Below are 26,596 nucleotides of genomic sequence, written 5' to 3' on the forward strand. Positions count from 1 at the left end.
TGTGTGGACGCTCAGTCCTGTTTTTTCATGTTATTTTTTGTCTCTTTTATGTCGCTGTTCGAGTGCATGGGGTGATTGGTCATTATAATTAAATAATGGCATCAGTAGTGCGGTGCCTGTGTGGACGCTCAGTCCTGTTTTTTCATGTTATTTTTTGTCTCTTTTATGTCGCTGTTCGAGTGCATGGGGTGATTGGTCATTATAAATAAATAATGGCATCAGTAGTGCGGTGCCTGTGTGGACGCTCAGTCCTGTTTTTTCGTGTTATTTTCCGTCTCTTTTATGTCGCTGTTCGAGTGCATGGGGTGATTGGTCATTATAATTAAATAATGGCATCAGTAGTGCGGTGCCTGTGTGGACGCGCAGTCCTGTTTTTTCGTGTTTGTGTCGTTATTTGTGTACATGGGGTGATTGGATTTTTTCTGATTCGTGTTGTTTTCATCTCTTTTGTGTCGTTGTTTGTGTGCATGGGGTGATTGGTCTTCTTCTTCTTCTTCTTCTTTTTTCTTTATTTTTAGTTCGCGCGTTCGTTGGCCAATGAGTTTATTTTTGTTCTCTTTACATAGTTTTCGATAGAAACGATCCGAATTCTTTTTTTTCGAGACAAGCAAGTCGTATTGCTGGATTAAGTCGTTTCTATATCATCGATGATCGGAAGGCACGCCGACGAATATGTTTTAAGGCTTATGATATAAAATCATTTTAATGAATAAAGCCCTTCTTACATCACCGTTGATCGGAAGGCACGCCGACGAAGAATTCCTGGAGGATCGCGGTCGAATTAATACTATATTTAAAATTCTAGATAGCTATCTTTCGGATTCGATTGTGAGTAGCGGGACTTCGCGGTTACTATGCAACGTATTTTTTGGAGTCTTTTTATATTTTAAATTTATAAGTCCTTCTTTTATCATCGTTGATAGGAAGGCGGCGTGCCGGTTAAGTTCGTTTAAGTTATTGTTTTAATTTCATTACAATCGGTTACGTGGTGTCCTGTTTTCTTTTCGTTTATATTCGTTGATCGTAATAATTTATTCCAACTGGCAGCTTTAGTATTAACTCATCTACTATTTTTGACATTTGCTCGCGTTATCTTAATTGTACCAACAGTAAAAATATACTGTTAAGTCCAGCCCATAGCACTACCGCTCGGTTGGCACGCGTTCGATTAAAACAAACTTTTTAAATAATCAATTATTTATCTTTCCGCAGCCGGCTGCCTAAGATTTAAAATTTCAACCGATAAACAAAATGCTCATGGTCACATCACTGCCACTCGTGAATCCTGACCTCATACCCATCTACTAACCCCTCAAAACTCATGTGATACTTTGTCGGAGAAGCAGTCGATTGGGCGGTCTCTATCACTCAAGTATCGGACTAACATTCCCATCCACTTCCCCGTGACCCTACCACTGGTCGTGGCCGGCGCCGGTATTGATCAGCATGATAGGGGCCTTTGAGAAGTTGCGAAGCGAGGAAAGATAGCACCCACTTATCTTCCACGGTTCGTGGATGTAACTTCTGGAGGTCCTGGTCAATAACGGAGTAGCAACTGCGGGTGGGCACCTATGCTATGCTTATGCTTATCCGTGAACCACGCTACTTTACAGTCAAATCATTCCAACGGGTTTAGCTGTTATTTTTTCGGCTGATTATAAAATCAAATACAAATTACATTAGCCCAAAATGTGCCACCTCAGGAGAGCCAAAACTGGGTCATTTTTCGCCCCTGTAAAAGTTGACAAAGTTAAGCCTTCAAATCTGCTAGGATGACTTTATCTTTCTTCACCATCTAGGTTGATTCTACTAAAAAATAAAAAAAAATGTTTTGAAAAGATTCTTTCATGAACTGACATCTTCTGCACGAGGGCGCCACAGGTAACGATATACCGTTGACAGACACGTCAATAGAAACCTCCCCACTCCGCCACAAGAAAAGCAAACATGAAAAAATAGATCTTTCGTATGCAAATCAAACCGAACCAATTTCTCTAGCTTCGATACATTTTTTTTTTGTGGTGAGGGTGAGGAGATTGACATGTTTGACGTGGGGGTACCCGAGCAGACGGAAATAACGTGGGAATAACATTTTTTGATATTTGAAAATACTAGGCCAATAACATTTTATGTTATGTATAACAAGATTTGTTATTCATCGTTATGATTTTTATGTTATTGGATTGTTATTGTAATAACAGACTTATAAAATTTTTAGTTATTCTTCGAACAAATCTTTGGTATTAATTTTTGTTATTTTAGACAACTAATCCGATCATTCCAATAACAGTTGGAGGTATTCTTGCAAAACATTATTCCAAAGTTGTTTTGGCTGTCAACCAATATCAGACCAATAACAAATTTGGTTATGATAACATAAACTGTTATTAAATCCTTATGCAAAACTGGAATTTTCAAGAAGATTCCATAACACTTTTTGTTATTTTAACAGTATTTGTTATTGAAATGGCATTTATTTTGTTATTACCGTCTGTCCGGGTAAGGTGATCGATATTGGGAATGTTTTTTTTGTTTGATTTGAATTTGCCACTTGCCAAAGACACAGTTCTGATAATTTAAGGAAAAATATTAGGGGGGGGGGCGACATCTATATCTCACTACAGGCAGCTCACCCTTCCAGCCAACAAAAGCTGTCAACTTCGGCACCAGAACAAAAGGGAGTTGTCAATTACGGCGCCAGCACAAAACTGCAGGCATAAAATGAAAATAAAATAGTTATTGTTTTTATGTGAAATTTTACCGCAATGTATGTTTAGAAGTTAGTTTACGTTTTTGAGGTGATTTTTATCAATATTTTTTCAAAATAATCTACTAAAGTTGGGATATTAAGCACACATCGGGCCGATGGCCTCATTTAAAGTTGTACTTTTATCACATGAAACGTTTAACATAACTACGTTGTAATTTGACTTTTACTGCAGTAATTAATTTAACAAAAATTGAATTATCATTAAAAAAAATATTTTAGTTTTCACTGTGCACAGTTTGCGCGCGTTATCAATCTCAATCATCCAAGATGGCGGCCTTTAGCATCCTTCTGAAAAATATCAAATATACTGTATGTAAGAGACATGGCCAGAATAACAAAGTACAGTTTCTTGTCTACATTTTGTGTAAAGTTTCACATCAAAGTTCGAATGATTTGGATTACTCTAAGAACGAATTATGTTGCGTAAATCAAATCAATTGATATAAACTATATTGTATTGTTTCAAATTCCATGGAGAATTTTATAAATTAATCAAATGCCTTTCCGTTCATTAAAAAATAACAAAACCAATCTCGTACCCCTCACCTCATCTTCCTAATAAGCAATCTAATAAAGGAAGCTCAAACTAATCGACTTCTGCACCCACTTCCGGGGATGACGACGATACCCTATTTACCGAAAGAGAGTGCAGCATTGAGGTTGATAAATCTCATTACCCAGCTGGTAAAAGCTCACGTTTCTTCAAAGAGGAAATCTCATTTCTCACATGCACTTGCCGTGCGCTTTGCTCCTCCAACCCCACCCGTCCCTTTTCCCGGTTTGACAAATGTAAAAAGCTTCCTCCCCATTAGCACTAAATTGCTTCCCGTCAGAATCTGTGGCATGCATAAGTTCCTGGGTGGTGGCGGTGCACGTGGTAGCATACAAACACTATCAACGGCATCCTCGGGATGACAGGACTTCCATCGCAAATCTCACTCTTTTTTCTCCGTGCATTCAGCGTTTCAATTTATCAGTGATCTTTTCGTTATTTTCGTATGTTTTATTCAGTCACATCTAATTTTATTTGTTTGTTAGATTAATTATTTCCATTTTTGTTTTCTTTTCTGCGTTTTTCATTGATTTATTTTTCTATTTTTCCATTTTCTTGACATTTTTTAATGTGTTTGAATAAAATGCTTCGTTTTTTATTTTTTTTTAACTCATTATTTTTTTCAATTTATTCTTTCCGTACTGTTTTGAAGCAAACAATCAACTAGTTTTACTTTACTCAATTCCTTTAAAAAAATTACCTAAGCAAAACTGTGTGAAAACCCTACAGAAAAAAAATAAAAAAAAGGGCTGATTCCTATTTCCGGATGGACGAACTTCCTGCCACACCCTCGGCACGTTTTCTCGATTGTTAAAGTAAGCATACGCTTTTTGGCGCGAAAAAAATGTGGGGGAGAAGGGGCTTGCGAATGAGTTTAGGTGGCAATTTATATTGGCGTTGACGCGAGAGAAAGAAAAAAGCTGGGCTGGAGAAAAAGTTTTTCGTTCGAGAAAAGCAAGCTTTTTTCTGTTTGGGAGAGTGGAAAATTTTACCTTGAACGTTTATATTTTTATTCGTTCCACAGAAAATGATGATGTTTATTTTTAGTTTATTTTGAAGATATTAACTGTTAGTTTAGTAAAACCTTACAAAAATTATTGAACTTTTATCTTTTTTACTTTCAGCAAGCTTCAATCCCCCGGTCCTGCTGACTGCTGATCGCCCAGGTGATTCTAGCCCCCCTCGCAAGACAAGCAACACACCACAAACCGCCTTAACCATGTCGATCTCCGAGTTCCGCAAGAAGAAGCTGCTGTACGTGTTCAACGTGTTTTTCGGTAAGTTTGGCAAAACTAAATCCAGGTTTGACAAAGACTCACACCTGAGAAATTTGCCTCCACATTCGGGACACATTAATCCCGGCCAGTCAGACAGAAGAGGTGACCTCCGCTTAAGCGACGACGACGACGACGACGACTACGTGTTCGCGCGGGGTGCATAATTTTGGGCGCTTGAAAATCTGCTTCTGCTGATGCTGGCGACATCTAGTGGGATTTTTTGAGATTTTTGGTGAGGAAGTTCACAGATCGGTGAAATTGTTGACAGTTCAACCAGGCAGCTCAAAATATGGGCATTTTGTTGTTCTATTTGTCTGGGGTAGCTTTGGTGGTGCTATTGTCAAGGTGTTTTACGATCGTGACATAAATTTTTATTAATGTGACAGAAAACGTTGGTGTACTTTGCTCTATGAGAAGACTTTCATCTCTACAAGAGAATTCGTTGCGCAGTACATTATTTCTTGGAAGTACTATCGTCTGTAGAGAATGTGATTGTCAACAAATATGAAATGAAAAAAAAACATAACAAAAATACTAAAATATCAACTTTAAAAACTTGAACCAGAGTCATAACCAAAAAGGAAACAAAGCATTTGAGCATAAAATAAATAATTTTAAATTTAAAAAGATAATTTTCATCTAATATTTGCTGTGTATTTCACGCACATGCTCGAACCGTCTATATCGTGGATGGGTAGACTTGACTCGACTCGAGAATTGCCTCCGCAAAATGGCCATCAGTTTTTATCATCAAACATGTTTGAAGTGTTCGTTCCTTTTTTATTCTTGTAAAGGAGAATCACTCTGATTTTTACCCCTTTTCGCATAACGCATAAACACAAAATTGCTCCCCAACAGTTCATAATTTGATGAAAAGTTCGAGGTTACTGCAAATAAACTTTTTCCTGTGCAGAAGTGCACCCGGCCGAGAGCAAATTGTTCCACATTCTTCCACTTCCTGAGTTAGATTTTTCTGACAGTTGCGTGAGACCAGGAGCTGTGCAGCCGAAAAATACAAAAGACAAACTTTTTCGCCCCCTTAACGGGGAGCATAAGTGGCGAAAGTCATGGCAAATATAATTCACTGCAGCTTATCAAACTATTCTGATGGAGGTTAGAATAGTTGGTTGATTTAAAGTTTGGAGAGTAGGCTGTTAGTGTTAAAAAAACTATTTTTGCAATTCCGTCGTGAAACTACTTACTTTTCCTATCATTCTTGAACGACGAAATAGCCTACTTTTCTGTACCAAAAATAACAGAATCGAATAGCAACACTTTTCAAAATAAATGCTGAAAAGTTCTATTTTTCAGCACTCAAATGGGTGCTGAAAAGTTGAACTTTTCAGCACTTGTTTCGAAAAGTAACACTTTTCAACATTTTTTTGATTTAAACGATTTATTGAAAAAATACATGAAAATTTGACTTAAAATTTCACTCAGTGTGTGTTTTTTGGAATTGCAAAAAATGTTGTATGGAACTCGTTGCAAAACTTGATTTTTTCAGCACTCTTCGTATTTATCCAACTCGGTGAACCTCGTTGGATAAATGTACGACTCGTGCTGAAAAAGTTGTATTTTTGCAACTTGTTGCATAAACTACTATTTCAAAACAAATGCTGAAAAGTTCTACTTTTCAGCACTGAAATGAGTGCTGAAAAGTTGAACTTTTCAGCACTTGTTTCGAAAAGTAACATTTTTCAACATTTTTTTTTATTTAAACGATTCATTGACTCAATGCATGAAAATTCGACTTAAAATTTCACTCAATGGGTGTTTTTTCGAAATTGCAAAAAATGTTGTATAGAACTCTTTGCAAAACTTGTTTTTTTCAGCACTCGTCGTATTTATCCAACTCGGTGAACCTCGTTGGATAAATGTACGACTCGTGCTGAAAAAATCCTCTTTTTGCAACTTGTTGCATAAACTACTATTTTCGAATTATAGAAACAAACCTCAAATCCAAATGGCTCATTCAGAAAAAATGCGACTGGAAAAAATAAAATTAATAGAAACCTCCCTGCCTGCACTCTGTTGCACTTTTTATTGCTCTTTTTATCATACCTAACCCGTCAGTCTTCTTTGTTCACCCAAATCCTTCGTCCTGTCATTGTCCATACGAAATCTATCCTGATTTACGGTCCTGTCCGCCTTGAAACCGATACCCGCTCTCGGACAGTAGTGAAGCGTCCTTTTGGTACGACTCAACATTTTTTTCTTCACATTTTTTTCCTGCACTCAAGATTCACTGAAGAGGAGCAGTCCATTCGAGGACGATTGAGCAAAAAAAGTCGTGTGTGCGGTTTCTTTTGTTCATTAGAGTGTTCGTAAACTTGTGAAATTTTGTGATATTTGAGCAATAGGTTTTCACATCAAAACCAATTGCAGGAGGTTTAATAAGTAAAATTCATAATAATTTAAATTGATGCAAAATTCAAAATCTCGATTTAACAATTCCGTTAAGTTGTTATACGATTATAATATTTTTATCTGTTTATTTTTTAAGGATCAGATTTCAGCTATTGTAGTCATATAGGATTTCATTCTCCAAAAATTCAACTGACTTAAATGCATTTATGGTAAAAAATTATCAATCTTGTTATAAATAGTTTGTGGATAACAGTTTTTTATATAAAACAACAACAACAATCAATGATTATTTCAAATTTGTTGCAACTTCTTTATAATCTTTTTATGTACCTCGTAATTTTTTCCTAAAAAATTATTGAACTCAAAACCTCTAAGGGTAAAAGATGACTTTGTGTGTACTTTTTTCAGAAATAGCTGGATGAAATTTAATCAAATTTGAATTGAAAGGGAACATAAATATAGTCTGACTACATAACCAATATTTTTTTATTATTTTTTGAATTATGATACTACATACTTGGGTAAGAGGTTATCATTTAGTGATTATAGTGTAATAACACAATTAGAGCTTTTCAATCACAATAAAAAGCTTCAAATACATAATGGCATCTGATAAATCAATTAAAAATATAAATTGTTTTGTAAATTAGGCTGTTATATAGGAAATACTGAACAATAAAAAAAAATTTTTTTTGTTGAATTTAAGATAACTCCGACTCCGACTCCGGGTTATCAGAAATCTTCGGCTCCGACTCCGACTCCGACTCCAGCTCATAAAATTTAGCCAACTCCGGCTCCGACTCCGACTCCAGCTGCTCGAGTTTTGACGACTCCGACTCCGACTCCAGGTCCCCAAAAAGACCCAACTCCATCGACTCCGGCTCCGACTCCGACTCCGACTTCACAGCCCTGATTATGACCATCTGAGAGTTATTGTTTTAATTCGTTCTGTCACACTACTTGAAAATTTAAAAAATAAAACCTGGTTGTGTTTGGCAAGATATATTTTGCATTTTTTTCCAGATAATTGATATATTTGTTTTAAATATCCCCTTTTTTACAAGGTATTTCAAGTAAATTCCATAAGTTTTTCATTTTAAAAGTTAAGATTTTTTTTTTCTAACATATAGAAACATTGAAATTTATATTCAGCTACATAATAGGTCATAAGCAAAATCAAGCAGCAAAATAAGGCATTAAAATTTGAGAAAAAAACAAGAATTTCCAATGAATAAAATTTTCAAGTTGGATAATGAAATGGAAATTATAAATACCTGAAATTCGACACTTAAAATTATTGGGAAAAGTCGGGAATCTGAAAATAGGATTTCAGTGACTCTCCCAAACGGGCAAACTACACAACTCGTTATTTTTGAAGTTAATGTCAGTAAACGCCTCAGTTTCGGTAAGGTAGAATAGATTTGAGCTCCTTGAACACGCTCCAATCAACAGAAATGAATTTTAGTGGATTCCCTGGCAATAAATAAAATTATTAATTTGGGAACAAATTCTATGGATGGAGCGAAACCATGCGCTCCCCCTTATTTTTGCTACCCCCATAGATAAACGTGGGTGCGCATGGTTGCTTAAGATAATTCCTTAGAATTTGTTCCCTAATTTATAATTATATTAATTGGAAGGGAATTTACTAAAATTTAATTCTATCAATTGGAACGTGTTTAGGGAGCCCAAATCTATCAAACCTTGACGGAAACTGAGGCGTTTACTGACATCAACTTTAAAAATGTCGAGTTGTATTATTAATTAAGGAAATATATCTGATGAAACCTGGACTCACATTTTGTGCATTTTCTTTTTTTGGAAAGTAAAATTTGTCGTGAGTATCTGGACATACCTGATTACCCAATAAAAAAGTAAATACCAAAGTTGTGGCTGAATTTTTGAAATATACTATATTGCTTCTTTTTTGTTGTATTTATTATTTTATTATGTTGCATTTTTAAATTTGAATTGCGTTTTAAAAAAATCCCATAAGCTAACTATAAAAATGTGAGTGAAGCAAAACTTTTTTTCTAATAAAATATATACATCATGCCACCCTAACCCCAGTGCAGTCCGAGGCGTATGTGATCCGTACCAATTGGTAAAACTGCACGACAGCTTACACCATTTGTTATCATCTTGGGTGGACAAGAAGCGTTATCCTTTGAAAAGAGTGAGGAGAGAAAAAAAAACGGTCCACAGTCGTCCACTGGCCCTCACTGAAATAGATCCATGAAGCAACAATGTCTTCTCTAGTACAAATCGTACGCTCGGAAATCCTAAACTTATCCCCCAAGTGGAACGCTGATGTTTTTCTTGGTTTTGGGATAGTATATTAGAGAAATTTGCCACGACAAACACAATACTTTTCTTAAACTTCAAATAAGCACCCAGTGTAGTGGAGCTTTAAGAGCTCTCCGGACTTGAGAGCCGGCCATGTTACGTTAAGCCCTATTCCGCCAGCGCCGTGGAAGCAAAGTGGCTCGGATTTGTTCCCGGATTGCACTCGATGGAGGAGCGTTTAGGATTGGTATTTGAAGCAGTGCAGAGAACGTTGGTGGGACAAAGCCCGGCCATCAGCGTGCGCTTGTTTGAAACGACCGAGACGAGCTGACGAGGTGGATGAATGTCGTCAGCCCATCGCTGCTGGCCAAAGCGGGGGACGGTGACTAATACCCGGTTTCGGTAAAAGGGATCTGTAAAGAAAATTTCTACTATTCTGTGGAAATTGTTGCACTTTTAACCCGTTTCTGTGAGTGCAGATTCGAGGATGTTTGGATTTGTCTGGAGATTTGCGGTGAAAGTCAGTTTAATTATTTTTCAACTAATACTTATTTTCATTTTTTATCTACATTTTCAGACGTGAACCAGAGTGGCGAAATTGACCGCAAGGATTTCGAGATGGCAGTGGAGGTAACAAACCAAACTTATGAAATTAAATTATTCCGCAATTTTGAAACATTTGTTTTTTTTTCTTTCATCTCGCACAGAAAATCTGCGAACTGCGAGGCTGGCCCGTGGGCAACAGCCGAAACACGGAAACCCACGAGTCCATGTTCAAAATCTGGGAAGGGCTGCGGGCCAAGGCCGACAAGGATAACGACGGTCAGGTGAGTCAATCTTGTTTCATAGGGACGTGGCGTTACATAGTGCTGCAATCTGGTTTTTTTTTAAGTGCAAAAGTGGAAAAGTGCTGAGTCATCGTCTAAAAATAGACGGCGTCCTATCTCGCCTAGCAAAATGAAATCGATAAAGTAGTCAGTTTCGATGGAGAAAAAGTGGAAAACGTGGTCTAAAAATAGCGACGCCATCCCCCTATTGACTAATTGCGTTTTTAAATGGAATAAATTTCAAATTATTGAATATTTTTTTGAATGACAGAAAAGAATTTAAGAAATTTATCTATTTTTTTATTTGAAAAAGGGAGTTCTCTTTGAGTTCTCTTCAAACTTGGGAAAACATTCTGGTCTGTGTTTTTTTTTAAATCTTGAGTGTTTACCAAGGGTATTTTTCAATATAAATGTAGGTAACAATTGGAAATAAAATTGTCAGGGAAGCTTCGATATATTGAAGATTTACATCAAACTAAAAAAATGCCAGAAGTTCAACTAAAATGAAAATTTTTCAAGACAAGGTTGCCAGATCATGACACTTTTTAATGTTTTGTTTGTAGCGATTTGTATTGTGTTGCCAAATTGTGAATATTTGCACCTCAAATCAAATAAACTTAAAGAAAAATTCTGTGGAAACCATCTGCTCCGCAATTCAATTTAAGCTTCAGCTGGCAAATTTTCGTCAAAAATGTGTCACAGATGAAAGCCAGCAGCTGACAGCTGCTCGGTCAAATTAATTCTCCCCACTGTCTAGGGCACTGCCTAGGGCACCGCTATCCTGGAAGCAACTGGCTAAGTTTGTGCCAAACCTAATTAAAAAGCGCTTTTAATTTCTCGCTTCTGCTTAAGCGTCTCCGCAAATTAGAGCATGTGATGAAACTCTGGGAAAGTTTAATCTTATGAAATTCTCTGGGTCTGGGAGAATTGTAATAACTTGAGATCATTTAATAATTTATTTATAATTTTTCATTTTGAGCAATCTTTTAAAAAATCTAATAAAGTGAAAAGAATCATATATAACGTACTAAGAGTTTTATGGAACTGACATTTTTACCTTAAAATTCATTCATGTCCACCAAATGACATTATCGCTGTGCCTCTTTCTAGAAGAAATATTTATGACCACCGGAGAACAAACCCACCGGTTGCAACCGGGCGTTGATGGCCGTGGGAAACGCTTCCATCTGGTTCACATTTCTGCAGGATTCTTGATGATGGTTCGTGCACGAAGCGAGTGAGAATGCATCCTGTCCAGTCACCGGAAGAGGTGTACAATGGAAAGTGTCCATCAGATGAGCTTTCAACGAGGTTTTTTTTTCACCTGAGACAAGGAAAACAGATTTCACTGCAACGTCCCTTTTTGAGAGGATTGAAGATGAAACTCTCGTTTCTAAAAACCCGATTTAATCCCACCAGGGGTGAGATAGAGCCTTTCTTACTAAAGAATATAACTTCTTTCAATTCACAACATCGACTTGATACAAAAAATCTTATGATGAAAGCAAGGTATTATTAATGATGTGTTATCTAAAAGAAATTGAAAACGCAATTTTCACCAATAGAATATTTTTAATCGTACAAATTCTTAATCAAACAAGCGTTTATGACAAACGCTAGCATAGCTAGCTTCCAATGCGTGACGACACACACCGCGGATTTGGTTTTCTAGTTTTGGTACGAGCCCAAAAACCGAACAAAGCAGGCGCAAAGCAAAACCGAGTTATGGCCTATCTACAATCACTTTACTTAGAATAGTTAAGTTGCGTAGAACAGATAAATTGCTTAGAAAAAGTACGTAACTTACTGTCGTCATCTACAATCAACTTAGCTAACTTGCTGGGCTGTTATACGTTGCTATGCAGTTGTTTGTTTACCTTTGATATAGAAACGTCAACTTGCCGTAGGTTTTGAAATTTTCCAAACCATACGTCAAGTCACCAATATGCTTACTTTATCATTGTGGAAGATCAGATTCCTTTGCATGGCTTTCTAATCAATGTGCGCCAGCATTCTTGCGCCAGTATTCGAAGCTCAACTTGACAACTCAACTTGACAACTCAACTTGACAACTCAACTTGACAACTCAACTTGACAACTCAACTTGACAACTCAACTTGACAACTCAACTTGACAACTCAACTTGACAACTCAACTTGACAACTCAACTTGACAACTCAACTTGACAACTCAACTTGACAACTCAACTAGACAACTCAACTTGACAACTCAACTTGACTTGGCGACGAAGCGTCGAAAATCGATGCAGTGTGATTTTTTGGCGATTTTTCGGATTAAAATTCATGCTGAATCGACATATTTACGAAGCTGGAAATGACGTCCAGCCTTAAAGTAAAACCTATACCTTTCTTTAGTAAGAAAGGCAAAAACATAATTTACTTAGTTTCGACCCATTTTCTTTGAATGGTTATATTTAGCTCACTTAAAACTAGTTCAAATTAAAAGCTGTCAAAGCCAACCGGCAAAATTGGTTGGTATACCCTACCCATCCGCGAAAATCTGACCCAAATCCATCAACAAATCTAAATCGTTCATCAAAAATCCAATCATGACACCAAACAAAACGAATATTTCAATATGTTCAACCCTCGTCACTGTCGCATCACAAGAAGCGATGAAAGCGACCTGCAAATCCTTTGATCTTTTAACTCTTTTCTGAGAAAATTTGTCTGCTTTATTTTCAGCAGCATGTGGGTGTGTGTGGAACTGAAATGCATTGGAATTTCACATGAATAAGATAAAAACGTCCGACAAACTGAATAGAAAAAATGACAATTTTGAAGCTCTTTCAAACTATGTTCAAAGCCCACGCTATGCTGACAATTTAGCAAAGAATTATTTTTGAATTATAAAACCGTATAATAATATTGATAAATGAAACACGCCAAGAATAAAAAACATTCGATTTTTCAAGATTTGACCAGAAGCCTTTTAGTCGGGAATCAATCTTTTAAAGGTATTAGAATACGACCAAAAAAACATACAAACAAACTCGCACTTTTTGACAGTTTGGCAGTTTTGCTGCTGTGTTAGATTGCCTGCATGAAAAAGTGCGAGTTTTTTGTCGTAGTCTAATAACTCCTTAAGTCAAAATAACTTAATGATAGCTTCTTAATTTGAACCCTCTTTCTGCAAGGTCGTGGGATTGCAGAACAGCTGTCATTCAGTGTTAGTACATTGTAGACGCATTTGATTATAATCAGAATAATTGCGTTGGGTGTAACAAGACATAAATAAGGAAAGCAATTTTTTTCTAGGAAGATTCTTCTCTTTTCAACCTCAAACATTACATCACGTCACCCTTTTCCGGATCTTGCTGAAACGTTTGACTGACTTACGAGGGTGAAGTTTGGCGGTGGCAAAAACGATTTCCCATGGCCAGGCTCAACATCTTTATGGCAGACACGGTCCTGGGGATGGTCAAAGCGACCCTTGGGCGAATGTTTTCTTCCCGGAAAAAGGATAATTCCTCCCCGGGGAGGAGGAAGCTCGAGGCAACAAAACATGTCAGATTTTTTGTTCGGGTCAAAGCTAAGGAAGGGACTTTTAGGGGTTGACTTTGCAATAGGCAGTATATTGTTGTGAGTCTTGGATCAACTTTTCTTTATAAGGGATAGTAATAGTGCTAGGGTAGGCAGACCTATTTTTGTTTGTTTTTACTATTCCAATTCTATCTTTCAATATGGAATCCAACTTCAAATGTTTCAAAACATTCTGCTCTAGTTCGTGATAGTGTTCCACCACCAAACTTTGATCGGAACCCTCCTCCCAGAATGGTACCCCACAGCCATCTTTAACCCCACAGAGACACTGGCAAAGTTCGATGATGGAGTTGGGGCTGTTAAAAAGTTGGGAAAATAGTTTCTTTACGACCGTTTTCACCCACTTGGGATCGTAAAGCACCGAAATGAGACTGAAACATAGGGTTTGCTGAGAACATTGTTATGCTGCTTGGGATGCAACTTTTGAAAAGGGCTTTGTTTTTTCAAGTAGAAAAAACGCTTCTGGACTAAAAATTAGATTTGAAATTGATGTATATTTACAAAAAGATTAAACATTACATTGAACCCAAAACAATCATCAAACAAATGATATTCTCAAGTAATGTAGCCATCTTCCATTCTTAAAAACAAACCATGACAGCAGTAGAAGTAGCGTCCGGAATCTCATGGACCATAAATTTCCTGGGAACGAGCTCGCTGGTCCAGTGTTCCCAGAAGGATGAGCAGCAGCAGAAACGAAAACAAAAACTCTTAAAATTGTTCTAAAATTCATTCTAGCGAGAGCGGTCGTAATCATTGAACCAGCGCTTCAACGTTCCGTTTCCTGACCAATGGCATTTCCTCGCCGGATGGTGAAGAAGCGAGAGTTGAAACATTAGAGCTAGAGGGGTTGAACCGCTGGGTTGGACTGAATACACATAATTCAAGTTAGGGGCACGGAGCACAGGGCTGGGAGAGAAAGGTCAACATTTTTTTTAATCCCAGGAGTATCTGTTTAAACATCACGTACAGTATACAGTAGGGTGGCAGTAAAAAATCAACCTCAGGGATACCCTCCGATTCGATTCCTTAGGCAAAGATAAGTAACTGTGAAAATTTCGAGCGAAATCGGTTGAGGTTTAAGGCTGATATGCAGATCGGAAGGAACGCAAAACTTCATATAAAAAAACGCCCAAGAAACGGTCAAGGAAAAGGTCACGAAAAGACAGTCACTATTACTAGTACTAACCAGCAACCTTTGGATTGTGAGTTCACTGCACTGTCCGATTAATCCACCCTGACGGAAAAGAATTGAAATAAACCGGTGTGAAAATAAACTTGAGAATAATTATACAAATATCTCTTTTTTTTACTGCAAAATTTAATAATAATGTGAAAATCGACAATATAAATGATTCAAAAATAAAATTCGAAGATAAAAAAAATATGAAAGAAATTCCAACCATTTTTAAAATCTTTATTTTGAAAATTTAAAAAATATATGCAGGATTGAAAAAATAATTATATTAAAGTCGAGATTAAAGAATTTATAAGGCTGTTGAAGCTCTAAAAATAAAAAATTCGAAACCTGAAAATTTTTAGAAATTACAAATCAAAATTTCAAAAGTTTAAAAATTCGAAAACACATACAGTATGTAAAAAAAGTATTTACACCCCTTGAGCACTATGCACATTTTGTGATGAAACATGTAAAAAAAATAAAGTTTGACAGGAACCTAGTACTACGTTTTGTTCAGAAACTCATGCCAAACATTTTGCTACAAACAGCTCATGAAAACATGATTTCTATAAAAAGTTATACAACAATAACTATTACAAAAATAAAAAAGGTGCAAAAAAAGTTTGTACACCTTTCGAAAAATTATCATAAATAATGTTATTTGTTGACAAATCACCATAAATCCAGTCTCCCAACTCCAAATAGGCATCCTTGACTGATTAATTGAATATAAAGTTTACTAACTACTTAGTATAAAAGTTTATATAACTCTGGAAATTCTATATAAAACTTATCTAAACTTAATTTTGCAAACTTTTAATTCAACTAAATGTCAATATATTACCATAAAATTGCTAAATAAACATTTTGGAGTGGGTATAACACCTTTTTGGGGGTATTTGTATCGATAGAATAGATTTTTCGTTGGAATTTCGTACCAACCCGGAATTACGTCGTCGGAAAATCCGCCGGCATCCGAACCGGTCCACAATTCTTAAGTCAACCTATGTGGCATCGGAAAGGGCATAAAATTTCCGATCTTTGATACCCATACATCTAGGTTTTCTATAAAACCCACGTTTTTAAATACCTGGGCAAAAGTAAGTTTGATCCACGAGAACAAAAATTACGAAATTCCATACATTTTTGGCAGATTGCTCAAACAAAACCATAACAACGTTTTTACCTAGGTATTTAAAATCGTGGGTTTTATAGAAAACCTAGATGTATGGGTATCAAAAGATGGGAAATTTTATGCCCTTTCCGATGCCACTTAGGTTGACTTAAGAATTGTGGACCGGTTCGGATGCCGGCGGATTTTCCGACGACGTAATTCCGGGTTGGTACGAAATTCCAACGAAAATCTATTCTATCGATACAAATACCCCAAAACGGCGTTATACCCACTCCAAAATGTTTATTTAGCAATTCCATGGTAATATATTGACATTTAGTTGAATTAAAAGTTTGCAAAATTAAGTTTAGATAAGTTTTATATAGAATTTCCAGAGTTATATAAACTTTTATACTAAGTAGTTAGTAAACTTTATATTCAATCCAAATTATTTTTTTAATCAGTCAAGGATGCCTATTTGAAGTTGGGAGACTGGATTTATGGTGATTTGTCAACAAATAACATTATTTATGATAATTTTTCGAAAGGTGTACAAACTTTTTGCACCTTTTTATTTTTGTAATAGTATTTGTTATATAACTTTTTATAGAAATCATCTTTTCATGAGTTTTTTGTAGCAAAATGTCTGGCATGAGTTTCTGAACAAAACCTAGTACTAGGTTTCTGTCAACATTAAATTGTTTAGATGTTTCATCACAATATGTGCATAGTGCCCAAGGGGTGTAAATACTTTTTTTACATACTGTATTTACGAAAAACCCGAAATCCTAACATTCAAAAACTATAATTTTTCAAAGATTCTAAAAACTCAAATTCCAGAGTAAAAAATGTGTAGTTAAGAAATTTAAGAATTTAAAAATAAAACAAAAAACAGTAAAATTTAGAACTTAAAATATTTCAAATTTAAGAATTTAAGAAAAATGTTGAAACATTTGCACCAGCCTTATTTCCTAATTTTCTAATTTCCTAATTTCTTAATTTCCTGATAACCAAATTTCCTTACATTCGTATTTCCTATTTTCTTTACTTCCTAATTTCCTACACCCAAAGTTAAAGAACGAGGGGATAGTACTCACGAAAAGAAACGTGAGGAAAGTGCTATCTTGCGAGAGTATAGTCCTCTCGCGTGTTCATTCGTTCATTGGAACAGTTCATCCTAGTGAGTGGCTTATATGGACATATGACCGCCACTTAGTCACCGAACCGTGGTGGCCCATACGGCAAAGGCACGGTTCAATATGCCGAAGGTCTTAGGTTCGAGTCTCGGTACCGGTACTTTTTTTTTATGATGAACTTTTTTGAAGATGAACCCATGAGTAAAGTACTCTCGGTTATTTCGGGATTTATCCTCTCAGTCCGCACACAGTACCATTTTACTACCGAATCGTGCTCTTTATTCTCTCGTATGCCGATGCTCAGTTCTGGGTGTAATTATTAAAATTCTTAATTACCAAATTTCTTAACTTCCTAATTTCCTAATTTCATAATTTTCTGATTTCCTTATTTCCTAATATCCTTATGTCTTAATTTTCTAATTTCTCTAATTTCTTGATTTCTCAATAATTCAATTTTAATTTTTTGCCTTCCTCACTGAGGTAAGGCTATAATCCTGCTCGAAAATCGAACTTTTGAAAAACAGCTCGTAGACCTATATTCATGTATACCTATCGACTCAGAATCGAAAACTGAACAAATGTCTGTGTGTGTGTATGTGTGTGTGTGTGTATGTATGTATGTGTTCAAAATTCTTGCCAAGTTTTCTCAGCACTGGCTGGACCGATTTTGATCAAACCGGTTGCATTCGACTTGGTTTAGAGTCCCATACATCGCTATTGAATTGTTTGAAGTTTCGATAAGTAGTTCAAAAGTTATATATAAAAATGTGTTTTCACATTTATCCGGATCTCACTTATATGCATGAAAACTATGTCCGGATCCATCATCCAACCCATCGTTGGTTAGGTAATCAAAAGACCTTTCCAACGAATTCAAAACATTGAAGATCTGGCAACCCTGTCTCGAGATATAGCCACTTAAGTAATATTTATGTAGTTTTTGGAAGCCGGATCCCACTTAAATGTATTTAAACTATGTCCGGATCCACCATCCGACCCATCGTTGGTTAGGTTATCAAAAAACCTTTCCAATGAGTCCAAAACATTGAAGATCTGGCAACCCTGTCTCGAGATATGGCCACATAAGTGATATTGATGCACTTTTTTGAAGCCGGATCCCACTTAAATGTATGTAAACTATGTCCGGGTCCACCATCCGACCCATCGTTGGTTAGGTTATCAAAAAACCTTTCCAACGAGTCTAAAACATTGAAGATCTGGCAACCCTGTCTTGAGATATGGCCACTTAAGTAATATTTTTGTACTTTTTGGAAGCCGGAGCTCACTTAGATGTATGTAAACTATGTCCGGATCCACCATCCGACCCATTGTTAGTTAGGTTATCAAAAGACCTTTCCAACGAGTCTAAAACATTGAAGATCTGGCAACCCTGTCTTGAGATATGGCCACTTAAGTAATATTTATGTACTTTTTGGAAGCCGGATCTCACTTAAATGAATGTAAACTATGTCCAGATCCACCATCCGACCCATCGTTAGTTAGGTTATCAAATAACCTTTCCAACGAGTCTAAAACATTGAAGATCTGGCAACCCTGTCTCGAGATATGGCAACATAAGTGATATTGATGCACTTTTTTGAAGCCGGATCCCACTTAAATGTATGTAAACTATGTCCGGGTCCACCATCCGACCCATCGTTGGTTAGGTAAACGAAAAACCTTTCTAACGATCTCACAGCATTGTTGATCTGGCAACTTGTCTCGAGTTATGATTACTGAAGTTATATGTGTGTACGTATTCTGGATCTAAAAAAAATAGCTGAAATATGTGTCCAAACCACTCATATGACCCATTGTTGGTAAAAAGTGAGGAAGGCATCAACCACGTAGGTGGATAAAGTTAGTTTTTAATCATAATTGTTGTTTATACACAAGACGATGATACTAGTCAGAAACTTCTGAACTGTACTGTTTTCGTGTAGTTTGTGCCACAGTTTATGTTGTCTAGTTTTCGCACCCTACGTTACCTGTAAACACACACATATTTGTAAATAACAAAACACAAACAGGACGAAAAGGTAAGTGAACTTGTCCTGACCGCACATTTTCTTGTAGGAAAACCACCTCAGAACAGTCCCATTCCCTGACAGACCTCAGAGCAGGTCAGAACAGTTAATTTACTGCCAAATACAGCCTAGTTTACGCGAATAAAGTCTTGTTGTATTAAACAGTTTTGTTCTTTGTAATCTGAGTGTTGTAATTTGTATTTACCGGGAAAGAAAGTGCGACAGGATCAACAGACGTTCTTATGTGCGCAAACAATTGTTGTTTAAAGTTTTTGAATAAACATTTTTATTCTATTTAATTTTAACTTTTGAACATTTTTGCGATTTTTATTTTTTGCCCCAAATAATCTCAAGCGCGCACACCGTCAAACGCGCTCATAGCGAACTGTCAACTTTTCTTGGGGGGTCACGAAAAGAACACGCAACATTTTTTGACCGCGTTCCTTCCGATCTGCATACCGTACTTTAAGGTACAAAAACGACTTCTTTAAATCGCTAATAACTCATCAGGGTTAACTCGGATCGTTTTGCCGTCTTGGACAAAATTGTTAGTCATAACATTTTACTCATTTATCTAACTTTTGGTGGAATTTTGATTTTTTTGCTTTTCCTCAAAATGTTTAGTGGTTTCTCCCATAGGGACCATCCATAAACCACGTGGACACTTTTTTGGGAATCTGTTACCCCCTCGTGGACAATTGTCCATACAAAAAAACTTTTTGTATGGATCGTGGACAATCGCCATACCCCCTCTAAAGTGTCCACGTGGTTTATGGATGGTCCCATACAAACTTTAACGACAAAAAGTGACTCTTATACCTTGACGGATTTCGCTTAAAATTTGCACAGTTACTTATTTTTACCTAAAGACCTCTAAAGACATGGATAATATTGAACATTGAATTTCTCATAAAACACTTTTTGACAGTTAGGGTAGGGTAGTCATCAATGAGACACTTTTGGTTTTTAACATTCAACGATTTTTGTATTTTTTGTCGCAATTTCTTTCTTTTAATGTGTTCTAACATTGACCAAAATATGAGATCGATCCGACCTCTACAGCCAGAGTTATTCAACTGTCTCATTGTAGACGCACTTGGCAGGAACAATGAGACAGCTGGGGAACAATGAGACACTTTACGAAAATCAACATTTTTCTAGCAAAACATCATGTTTTTGTATTGTTCCATTGTAGGTGACTTGCCTTGAACATTTTAGAGCAATTTTGCCAACATGAAACTTTTAATAACAAAAGTTACACTAAAAAGTATTGAAATTTTGTAAAATCCATATATTAATACCAAATAACTGAGTATTTTTGGTTAAATGAAGTTTGAACTCTATAAATATACCAAAAATCACCTTTAATTCATGTTTTGCAAGATTTCCATCGATTTTGAAAAGTTTATTGAAGAAAAATCAAAGTGTCTCATTGTTACCCATGGGCTGAAATGAAGGGGGGAACAATGAGACAGCCCAGTTTTTGGTGTAAATGGCAGCCTACGAGCGAAAAAGTATTTTTTGTCCATGATTTACTTTTACACTCCAGAATCAAACACTTATGCATAACTTTTTAAAGGAGCGTCCATAACCAAAGCCATTATTATAGCAGACGTGTATCCAGTAGATACACCTTTCCCCCAAATATGAGCCTGATTGGTTGAAACTACGACTTGTGAGAGCCACTTTATCATTGTTCCCCGTGTCTCATTGATGACTACTCTACCCTAAGTAACGGGAAATGACAGCGCTTATAAAACTACCATTTCTATTTTTTTTTATGAAAAATACTTTTTTCGGAATTTTGAGTACGCCATTCTATCTCTTCATCAAATAATGGACCTCGGAATCGTGATGAGGGACCAAAATGACCTCTTAGAGCAAAGTTTCACGGAAATCGAAGAAGATTTGAGGTAACCGCTGTGTGAGTTGGCGAAAAATGGTCCATTTTTTGTATGGAAATTTTGTTCCGGGGGGAGATTGAAAATCATTTTTTACGTTGCGTAATAAAAGAACGCTCCCTGAAAGGCTACAACTTGGAAACAGGGTACGATGTTATATGTAAATTAAATTTTTGATTGCAAAATATTTTTTTTTAATTAATTTTTTTAGAAAAATTAGCAGCACTGTCAAATTAATTTTAACCAACATAGGCCTTTGTTCAAAAGATGCCATTGGAGTCGTCTTAAAAATATACAAAAATGAGATATTTATAAAAATGCTCAGTCTTATGTTTTGGACAATTGAATTAAGTTGTTTTTTTTTTAAACGTAGCTATTTTACATATCGTAAACTGGGGTGACTTTGATAGCCCGGGGTGACATTGATAGAAATTTGATCTGTCCAGTAATTATGATACATCCAATGGAACAGTCACTTTTTTGCATATATGTTCGATAGTAAGTTATCCTTTAATGCTTACATACTCAAAATTTTCTAAAATGTTGAGATCTTTATTTGATGGGCATTTCAAAAACCTATCAATGTCACCCCGGGCTATCAAAGTCACCCCCGTTTACGGTATACAAAACTCTGCCGAACACACCAAAATCGTAAGGATCCTTGGTAACCGAAAATGTACCCAGTTTCATCCAATCAGAAAAATACAAAACAATAATCGGTGTCCGAAGCGTCACAGAATTGTTCGTTGGTTGGCCCGTTTTATTATCAAGTTTAAATTTGCTTTAATAACCCTCTGCTGCCAACCAATCAGCCCACATTCATTGCTTCGCCATACTCATCCTTTCCAGTTCGTCTGATCCAAAATTTAATTCAATCCAGCTGCAATTCGTCACACTGATGATGGTCACTTCTCCCACAATAGGGTAACTGTCTTTATTTTTTTCTGTTTGCAATTTTTACAGTTTTAATTGAATAGCACAGCATTTTTTGTGTTTAACGAAAAATACCTCCTTTTAATGAGCTTCAATTTATCTGATCCGCCCAAACTAGGTCCCTCTGGCCCAATTTTTCGCCCAATTTTGTCGGCTGTGGGTTCAATTCTCGGGGCCACACAAATGCGAGAAATTATGCAAAACCCAACAATATATGTGCGCCGGCGTCTGGTGTGGCCCGGGTGTGTGCGAGCTGTGCAAATAGTGGCCAATTAAGATGATCTACATATTAATGAGCGGGGAACAACCCGGGTAGTGTGCCGGCCATGGGTCAGCAAAGTTTTCCCGTGCAATTTGAACTCGCTTTTTGTGGAGTTTTGGTTGGGAGAAATTCATTCGTGAGGGATTATGACTTAAATTGAAATTGAAAATGTTCGGGTTTTGTTATCTCAGCTCTAGTGAGTCTCTAATACTGAGGGATAGCTTTTCATCACGATTCTGATGTAGAGTTGCATACTATTTTTTCTCCACATTCACGGGAAAAACATAAAAATCAAACTGAAATTTAAGCCTCAAACTTTCCACCAGAATTTCTTCAACTATTCCAACCGCGAAAATCGCTTCGAAACAGGTGAAAATCCTCGAACGAAGACGCAACACTTGGTGGGGAAAAGTTTTTCCCAAGATTCACCGCAGAAAGCTAAAGAGAAAAAAAAAAAAGTGCAACAATTGCAAATTCCCCTCCAGAGAAGGAACTTTTCCTCACAGTCAGGAAGAGCTGGGACACCACGCCGGTAGCTACGGACAGGATTTGCATCGTTTCCTGCCAAGGATGAGGATGACGATGATGAAATTCATGCGGCGTAGATGAGCGAGAAGTCTCGATAATTTTTTGCAAAGATTTGCGGAAAATGTGCCTCACGCGCGGCATCGAGTTGCTGCTGCTCGCGGAATATGATTAATGTTGGGAGGGGAAAGTTCTGAACGCAATTTTTGTTTGTTTTGCAAACGGGAAACTTTGCATTTAGAGCAAGGAAATATTGCAGGATTGAGATTTTAAACGCTGGTCATGTGTTTCATTACCGTGTATCATACAAAGAGATTTAAAATTGTAAAAAGACCAGTCAGTCAAAATTTACATGTAAAGTAAAACTGCCATGCTGCACAACTCAATCACACCCGAATTCTTCCAAAATACTTATCAACTCTACCATCATCACCACCTAAACAGACACAATGTAATCAACACTCTGTCAGGTCGCTCGGTTGAGTCGAATCATCTTTTCAAAAGCTAATTCAATTACCCGTCTCTATGAAGTGCGCAAAATTAAATTATCCAAGACTTTCCTTCTCGTCCTTGCTCCCTCTTCCTTTTCGATGGAAGCCGATATTCCCACCGGATGGGGAACGATCTTGCGACCTAGATTATGAGCAACAAACCCCTCTGCTGCTCCTGACCTCACTTTGATATTGTTCCTTCAAGATGACGACGACGACCGTAGGGACGAGCTTTACGCTAAGAGTTCGTGCTTGCCCTAATAGACCGACTCCGGTCGGAGGGGGCCGACAGACCGATAAATAGCTTTCGAGAGCATATTGGAGAACGTTAAACAGCTTTTAATGGGTTTGTAGTATGGTTGTGAATTATCCCTCCATTGATGAGTCATTCCCGAGCAGGGGTAAATAACACGGGAATACCAAATTTTGGTATTACACGGAGAAAAAAGAGTTCCCAAAATCGTGAACAAGCGTTCATGAAAATGGGAACCTCGAACAAAGTGTTCAAATCCCATGGTACGATTTTGAAAAACGTACCATGAAATTTGAACACTTTGTTCGTGGTTCCCATTTTCATGAACGCTTGTTCACGATTTTGGGAACTCTTTTTTCTCCGTGTACTTGAGAAAATAACAGCGACCAAAATGTGCCCTTGGTTGCCCAGTAATAGATGGTAAAATACCATGAAATCATACCAAAGTCTTGTATGTGGAAGGGCACAACAATACCAAACCATGTTATTCCAAGGGTAAAATAATACCTCAAAATAGAACCATTTCAATACCAAGTTGAGGTCTTCTGGATTTTGAACATTGCTTGAATACCAAAACTTGGTATTGCCATGGTTTTAATTTTAGGTATTCCCGCGCCCTTGGAAAATCATATTTTGGTATTCCTGTGGTCTTCCACATACATGATTTTGGTATAATTTGATGGTATTTTACCATCTATTACTGGGCAACCAAGATCACATTTTGGTCGCTGATATTTGCACAAGTAATACCAAAATTTGGTATTTTCATACCATTTTTAGTGCAGCAGTTGCAGTTAGTGAAAAAACGGAAATGATGCAACAGCCAAATCTACTCACCTGATGATTCCATGTTGTTCTTAGTGATATTCTTCACCACACCGAATGCATTTGTCATTGATGAACGGCCTGTGCATGAAGTTCTTGAAGATTCTGAAAAATAACAAGATTGAAAAATAAGTGTTATTAAAATAAAACTGGATTGAAATTCATCAAAATTCAATAATCTTTCAATTGACTCGTTTTTCAAAGTATTTGGTTTTTTTAAGTCATTTTAGCGCAAAATTTATTATCTTGTCCAAATTGGTAAAAAAATCCCATAGTTTTAGAGAAAATTGATGAAACCTTTCAATACCAAAATAATACCAAAATGTGCCATCCTGACTTAGAAAATTTTCCACAATTTCAAGTCATTTCTGTAAGGGGTACATCAAAAATGTTTAAAATCAAGTTCGAAATTTCCGGTTTTCAATGAAAGCATTCGCTTTGAGACATCATTTTAGCGCAAAATTAATTATTTTGTCAAAATTGGTCAAAATTTTCCCATAGTTTCAGAGCAATTTGATAAAACACTTTAATACCAAAATAATACCAAAATTTGCCATCCTGACTTCGAAAATTTTCAACAATTTCAAGTCATTTCTTTAGGGGGTATATCAAAAATGTTTGGAATTTCCGGTTTTGAATGAAAGCATTCACTTTGAGACATCATTTTAGTGCAAAATTAATTATTTTGTCAAAATTGGTCAAAATTTTCCCATAGTTTCAGAGGAATTTGATAAAACACTGTAATACCAAAAGAATACCAAAATGTGCCATCCTGACTTAGAAAATTGTCCACAATTTCAAGTCATTTCTGTAGGGGGTATATCAAAAATGTTTAAAATCAAGTTTGAAATTTCCGGTTTTCAATGAAAGCATTCGCTTTGAGACATCATTTTAGTGCAAAATTAATTATTTTGTCAAAATTGGTCAAAATTTTCCCATAGTTTCAGAGCAATTTGATAAAACACTTTAATACCAAAATAATACCAAAATGTGCCGTCCTGACTTAGAAATTTTTTAAAAATTTCAAGTAATTTCTTTAGGGGGTATTTCAAAAATGTTTAAAATCAAGTTTGAAATTTCCGGTTTTTAATGAAAGCATTCACTTTGATACATCATTTTAGTGCAAAATTAATTATTTTGTCAAAATTGGTCAAAATTTTCCCATAGTTTCAGAGGAATTTGATAAAACACTGTAATACCAAAAGAATACCAATATGTGGTGTTCGACCATTGACAAATTCTGCAATTTTGCAATATCAAAACAATACCTTAAATTGGTATGATACCACATTTTGCTCTTGCATAATCCTCAAGGCAAATTTTAAAGGGTCCAGGAATACCAAAATTTGGTATTGATACCAGAGAAAGGTATTATTACGCATTTCCCTTGTTATTTACCCATGCTCGGGTTGGAAGTAGAACTTCGTACCGCCGTCTGGGGCAAAACGGAACACATGAGGCGAATTGGGACAGCTGTTTCAGGCTTGTTTCTGCAAAATATTTTTATATTTTTGATTAGTTTCGGATAGAACATGCACTGATCAACAAAAACAGTGCACCGCTTTCCAAATTTCAAGCTTTTATGTGCTCTAAAACTGCCGTCCTTATTCAGACTATAGTCCCGATTGACCTCACTTGACGGTAATCTAGAATCATAACATTTTGGAAACATCAACTTGAGTTTTCAACATTTGAAAACATGCACGCAACCGAGCTCGGCTCAAAATCGTGAGGAAACCCTCCCGAATCGAGTGTGAGCTACTTCCATTCACGGACAGGGGAGAAATCCCTCAAGATTTTTGAGAGGGAGCTCCGCAAGCTCAAATCGAAGCGAAATCACGCACACTTTCGCACAATTAAACATGTGTTGGTAATTATTTGGTTCGGTGTTAGTATATTAGTGACTTTAGCGGTGGGTTTCTTTGTATTGGTAACATCGACAATAAAATGGCTTCTCTAGCTTTTCTCAAAAAAATACATAAAAAATAAACAAGTAATTTTCGCAGAAAAACGTAAGAATGTCAAACCTACAAATTTTATCTAAATTTTACTTCTTACAACATATCTACATGGAGTATGGGGTCTAGAATCCCAAAAATCATTGGACGTTATATTAGAACAACACCTACGAGGCTGTTTCATGAAAATTGCTCACTTTCAATAGTTATATTACTTGAAAGTTTTGTAAGCCTTAAGGCAGTAAAAAATATATCTGTTCATTTTTCCCGGAAGTTTCAAATCAACAAAATCCTGGGAGCCAGATCTCCGGATAGATCCGGACAACTTTTTGATCAAAATATTTGAGA

At 36.4% G+C, this 26,596-nt stretch overlaps 1 protein-coding gene across 1 annotated transcript in view; it reads left to right on the forward strand.

Moving 5' to 3' along the window:
* Positions 1-26,596, forward strand: part of LOC6037521 (calexcitin-2) — a 105,384-nt gene that overhangs the window by 58,724 nt on the left and 20,064 nt on the right. Inside the window, exons 2-4 of the mRNA XM_038248618.1 lie at positions 4,448-4,600; positions 9,831-9,883; positions 9,961-10,080. Of these exons, the coding sequence (XP_038104546.1) occupies positions 4,543-4,600; positions 9,831-9,883; positions 9,961-10,080 (231 nt within the window). The 5' untranslated portion in view covers positions 4,448-4,542. The remainder of the gene's footprint in view (positions 1-4,447; positions 4,601-9,830; positions 9,884-9,960; positions 10,081-26,596) is intronic.

Source organism: Culex quinquefasciatus, chromosome 1, assembly GCF_015732765.1.
Source record: "Culex quinquefasciatus strain JHB chromosome 1, VPISU_Cqui_1.0_pri_paternal, whole genome shotgun sequence".
NCBI classification, from domain to species: Eukaryota; Metazoa; Arthropoda; class Insecta; order Diptera; family Culicidae; genus Culex; species Culex quinquefasciatus.